Below are 6,184 nucleotides of genomic sequence, written 5' to 3' on the forward strand. Positions count from 1 at the left end.
CATCCTACAGTATCCACAGCCTACCACCAGGAAGCAGCTCCTGCGCTTCCTTGGTCTTGCCTCTTACTACCGTAGGTTTGTGAGGAATTTCAGTACAGTCGCCACACCTCTAATTCTATTAACCAGTCCCAAGCAACGGTATAATTGGACCATACGGCAAACCGTTGCTTTTGAACAACTCAAATTCCTCCTCTGTTCTAACCCCATTCTCGCCTCTCCAGATATCACCAAGCCTTTCGTCCTTCATGTCGACGCCAGTGGTACCGGCGTTGGTGGTGTCCTGATGCAACAACGAGGCGAGGAGGTTCTACCTGTCAGCTACTACAGCTACAAACTGAAACCACACCAGAGGAACTACAGCACTATTGAAAAGGAGCTACTATCCATCGTCCTGAACCTCCAACACTTCGCTCCGTACCTACAAGGCGCCAGGTCTACCACCATCTTCTCAGACCACAACCCTCTCCGCTTCCTACATCAAGCCCAATTCACCAACCAGCGTCTTCTACGATGGGCTCTGTATTTACAAGACTTCAACCTGGAGATCCGCTATATCAAGGGTTCTGACAACACCATAGCCGATGCCCTCTCCAGAGTTTATGAAGTCGAAGCGACACCATCCATTACTCCACCAAATAACGACGTACTTCTTCCAGAACCGCAGGCTTCGGGGGAGAGTTGTGACAATAATCTCCTTCAAGAGATTGAGCCTGCTCTTCCCTTCATAATTACGTCGTCACAATTATATAAAAGACTATGGAAGAAATGTCAAACAACGACAACAACACCAGCACCAGCAAGGCTTGCCAGGGTGAGCAGAAACGTATGCATCCAGCCACCTGTTCGAACTCCAACCACCAAACTACCCGTTGATCGCTACGGCTCCGCTGATTGGTCGCCGGTCTGGCTGCACCTGCACTCGCCCCCAATACTACCTGATGTCTGGGGTCGCCCCAACATCAGTCCTCAGAATGTTCCGTGCTTTCGTAGCCAGCACTCCTCCCAGCTAGACGTTAGCGTGTACTGAGAGAGGTGGTGGCTTTAAGCCAATATTCCAGCACCTCCCACTTAACTTTTGTGTTGCACTTCTTATTATTTTGCCTTAACGTAACTTTCATTGTGTCATTTAAGTATTCTTATTATTTTGATTCATTGATTTTATTATACATATTTGTTTGTGCATTATTTTCATGTTTTGATTTATTTAACGTAATTAAAATTTCATTGTTAAAGTTTACTTGTGTTTTGTGTGTCTTCTCCTTACCTTACCACAGACGAAGTTCCAGTTTTTCTATTTTTTTTTATAACTATGTGACGAGGCCATACCCCTAGCCTTAAACAGCCGAACACCAACGCGTTACCGTCACAAGTTATATATATATATATATATATATATATATATATATATATATATATATATATATATTATATTGCTCTTGCCAAACTTATCAAGAATCATCAAAGAAAACAGCGCAAAAAGGTTAATAGAGGAAATAAAACTAAACTGAATTTATGGAAAATTATCATTAATTGTAAAATACGAGGAAGTGGATCGTTCAGGAGCCAAGAGAGGGAGAAGGCCAGCGCCATGTTGTCAACTAAGCACCAGGAAGGGGGGGGGGGGAAGGCAGACATGTTAGTAAACAATGATGTCACTATAACCCAGCCAGCGTCACCAACCGTCTCCGGCGTCACTCAGGTAACCAGTTACTAACCACGCTCAATGGTAACCTTAATGACGTCAAACTAGGTTGTTTAATTTAGGATGGTTAACAGCATCTGAGTGGCTATTCTAGGTGTTAAAGACCATGACCAAGATCATATAGTCTCGACCATGTCAACAGTTCTTCTGTGGTTTCTCCTGGGAGGTCAATCATGTGTGCGCCTCCTGTGGGACCTTCCTGTGTGTTGTTGTAGATGGTCCCTCCCTGGGCTGGGCTTGGTCGGCATGCACTACCCTTGGTGACCAAGAGCTTCACAGAACTCGTCGTGGGTTTCATGGTTGTGATCGTGGACATCGTGGTCGTCCTTGTCCTCCAGGCAGTGGGCGTGATGCGGGTCCCCCAAGTCACCAACGATCTGGAGCGATAGTAAATAAATTAACTCTCCCTCTCTCTTTCTGTGTGTATTTTATTTTTTCTTAATTATATTGTGTGACATTGTGTTGGAATTAGGCAGTGTTGTTTACCATACCGTTCATTTCGTAAGAATAAGTATAGATGTCACACCTGTGACAGGTAAAACGATTTTTTTTGTGAAGAACAACGCCATCTGTTGCATGTAAGAGCAACACACATGCTCTACTAAATATGTTACAATTCCATTTCAATGTTTCTGATTACATTGATTAATTGAATTTTCATAGATTTTTATTTATTTTCATTTTGATTTAATTATTTTGTGTGAATTGCGTTGGAATTGAGCTGTGTTGTTTACCATACCGTTCATTTCGTAAGTATAGTTTATTTTTTTTTTCATATTTTCATTTCATTTTTTAACTGTTTTTCTTATATTTCAGTGATGGGAACATAATATCAGTTGATGTTCCCAATTTTCTGATGGAAACAACGTTTAGCAACGCACATGCGTTGCTAAACCACAGCAACGCGTGGAGGGGTACTGCTAGTATATATGTATATATGTATATATATATATATATATATATATATATATATATATATATATATATATATATATATATATATATATTGTTTTTTCTCAAGATTTTCTCGTTTTCTTGACCATTTGGGAATATTATCTTTTAAAGCAGATCTTTGTTCTCACTCTGCCGGCCAAGCCTGACAACCTTCCCTTTGTGTATTTGTGTTTCACTGTGAGTGATTACCTTGGAGCAGACTTTGCAACAGCCGCAAGAATCAAGGATCAGGTGGTCAGGGCAGTACCGTGAGACATCCACACAGCTGCTGGGGACGCATGCATCACAGTCGTCACCGTCGTCTGCACTTTGTGGCCATGGGTCGCTGCAAGTGGAATAGACGGGTTATTGGTACTGCTGGTACACGGCACTTTAGGTGGGGTGGACAAAGTAACTATTATTATTGGAACAGGTCACTTTAGGTAGGGTGGACAGGTAACTATAATTGTTAACATCACTGCATCATTAATAATATTTTAATTATTATTGTAATCATTACTAAGTCATATATTGTTGCCTTCCTTAATACATTATAAGGAATAGTACATTATACTTTATAATTAACTTTGTAAGGGAGAAGCAGTAAACATTTCTAAATGCAAACGTTGTGAAAATATTAAGACATTGTCAATATAAACACGCTGAGGAAATACAGACTATGTCCACATTTAAATAAGGTAAATAAGGTAATTATTAGGAGAAAACACTAAGCCATTACGACTATATAGCACTTGGAAGGGTTGAGGATAAGCTTTTAGGATAGGACGGAGGGAAGGAATGGTGCCCAACAACTTGCACGGATGGGGATTGAATGTCGACTTGCGAGAAGTGAGACCATCTCTCTACCGTCCAATGCAACTGGTTGGCCCACATTAAATAACAAAATTACAAATTTAAATTGGATTTCTTAAATAACTTAAATTACTAGCACTTACCCGTAAATAAAGAGGATCTGTCTCTGTGATTGCTTTAATGTCTGGATCATTTTGCATGAGCGGAAAATTCCCAGGTATCTAATTTACATATTCCGATCTTTTAAAATATTGCCAGTCACAACAACTATATGTAAAGTACTTTTAGACCACATCCTCAGCTCATACAATTATCTTACAAGTTAAAGAATATCTTGGCTTATAACTGGACAAGAGAAGAAAGGTGACACGACTGGATGATTTATAAATATGACCTCCAACAGGGTATAATATCTGTCTAACAAGGCAGATAACATAGTCCAGAAACTAAGACTTGTTGTAGTGTTCTTCATTCTCATTTCTGAATTGAAAAATAAGAACACAAATTTTGTTTAAAAAAAAATATTTTGCCTAAATTCATACTGATAATTTCAAAATGTTTAATTTTATTTCGCTTGTTTATTCATAAACTTCTCAGTATATAAATAAATATTATCTGTAACATAAACAAGTAAAATATTATTACACCATATCTGCATTTATAATATTTAAGTCTATCAAACCTTGTGTTACAGATCCTAGCTTTCCATCCAGTATGCTCGATACTGTAGTAATAGTCTTGGAATGGCTATTGGCAGTCACCCCTACTTTCCTACATATACATTAGTATATTTTTGGAACCATCATTCTCACAGACTTGTAATAGTGAATATTACTGAAAGGGCTAGAGCATTTATTCCTGCGCGAATCTTCACAATATTTATAATGGCAAGGAAGTTGACATATTAACTCTCCAACGTTCAGTTTCACAAAAAGTCTAACGCGTGGCGCTAAACCTCTCTTTAACATCGTCGGAGGCAAAGAAGCGTCACAATCAGAAGCCACAACATCAAGTATGGCAAGAAACCTTCCAGGAAGTACTTTTACTGCAGCATTAAACATAAGGAAGTTTAATTACCAGAGACTTTGAAATAAGAAAGGTGTTTAACATTAAAATGCGTCAATAATAAGAAAGGTATTAATAATCAAGAAGCTCTTGATTCGTTTTGAAGCAGAAAATGATCTTTCCCGCTGCTGCTGTTGGATACCAGCAGACAGAGGGACAGTCGCAGAGAAATATATATATTTAGAAAGACTGAAGAGGGTATTTGACACAATTTGCTCGAACATATGCAGTTCAAAACTAAATTCAGTTTCAGCAACAGCTGCTGTTATATTTAGTTTCAAATACTTTTTGAACTGAATAAATTCATCCCCAAGGCTGGGTTCCAGATCCTTGGCATAGCAAGAAATCAACTAATGTTGCAATTCCAAGTTCTTGAATTGAAAAAGATATGGCAAGAAACCATACTTCGTACTCAGTTGTGAGTACGCATATACCCATTTACTCAAGACGCTACAGAGCTGATCAATGACAAGTATAAAAACAGTGACATGAAATGGTTCGTGTGAAAAGCCTGACAGCTCAGTTTTCTGTTCTGGTCCATCATGAAACTTTACTTCCTTGTAGGCTCGTGTGCCACCCTCGACATGCCAATCTGTTCAAACTCGCCAAACATCTACGTTATGCAACAAAGATCCAGCTCTGAACTTTGCTGACTCGTGCTTGCTCGGCCGAAGCGTTTTAGTAGCGATGATCAGACACTCAATAGAATACCTGTTTAAATTTGAATATGTTCTCAGCAAGAGCTTTCACTTCATGTATGCATCAGCGGCATGCATACCATTTTTACTATACAAATTTATTTATAATGGTTACTAAATAATTTTCAAGAAGTCTGCCCAGAATCCAAGCCTAAAACCTGTCATGGTCATCTTAATCCGCCTCTGGTGGGAGTGGGAGAGTAACTAAGAGGGAGGGGGAACAGTAGCAGGTTGGGAAATGGGAGGGTAATCAGTATATTTCTTGCATATTGTCCTCACCTGAGAACGCAGGCGACGAGGCAGAGGGCGAGCAGGGCGCGCATCAACATGCTGGTGTGGTGGCGGTGTTTACGTGGTAGCAACTTCACGTCCTCTCTCTGACCTCAACACTCACCAGTGATCACCGCCTCAGCCTCCACTCTGGTTTTATAACCGTATGGGGTTGCTGGTCACGAATATATAAACGTAATACATTCAAAACTGGAAGAGAAAAACTGGATGATAAGTAACACAAGATAAGAGCTACACGATGCGGAACAATGAACAATAATCTTGAAAAACATGCAAAACATTGACACACAAGAGAAACTAAAGATATATTTGTGTCGACGTATAAGAGGCAATTCCGAACGAAGCGTTGGGGGGAGGGAGTGGGGGGGGGGGGGGGGAGGAGAGACATGACTTATCAGAGTCCTTTATGTTTTTCACTTAATTATTCTCAAAAATGAACATCTTAAAGCCATTCCTCTGTGTTTCTCAGTAGTCGTACCTCCTGCTCCCGCCTAACACAAGCTTCTCTATATCCAGTCCCAACATCACCATCAGCTCATCTTTGAAACTTGCTGCATCATGATCTGTAGACCAGGTACACCCACCTGCCAGTGTTGGTCTCACCTGTAGACCAGGTACACCACCTGCCAGTGTTGGTCTCATCTGTAGACCAGGTACACCACCTGCCAGTGTTGGTCTCATC

At 40.2% G+C, this 6,184-nt stretch overlaps 1 protein-coding gene across 1 annotated transcript; it reads right to left on the reverse strand.

Moving 5' to 3' along the window:
* Positions 1–1,505: 1,505 nt before the first annotated feature.
* On the reverse strand, positions 1,506–5,649 carry LOC123750170 (insulin-like growth factor-binding protein 7). The gene is made up of 3 exons (XM_045732326.2): positions 5,491–5,649; positions 2,846–2,981; positions 1,506–2,079 (listed from the first exon to the last, which is right to left on the reverse strand). The coding sequence occupies exons 1-3, from the start codon at positions 5,538–5,540 to the stop codon at positions 1,954–1,956; spliced, it is 312 nt and encodes a 103-aa protein (XP_045588282.1). The 5' UTR covers positions 5,541–5,649; the 3' UTR covers positions 1,506–1,953.
* Positions 5,650–6,184: the final 535 nt, after the last annotated feature.

Source organism: Procambarus clarkii, chromosome 1, assembly GCF_040958095.1.
Source record: "Procambarus clarkii isolate CNS0578487 chromosome 1, FALCON_Pclarkii_2.0, whole genome shotgun sequence".
NCBI classification, from domain to species: Eukaryota; Metazoa; Arthropoda; class Malacostraca; order Decapoda; family Cambaridae; genus Procambarus; species Procambarus clarkii.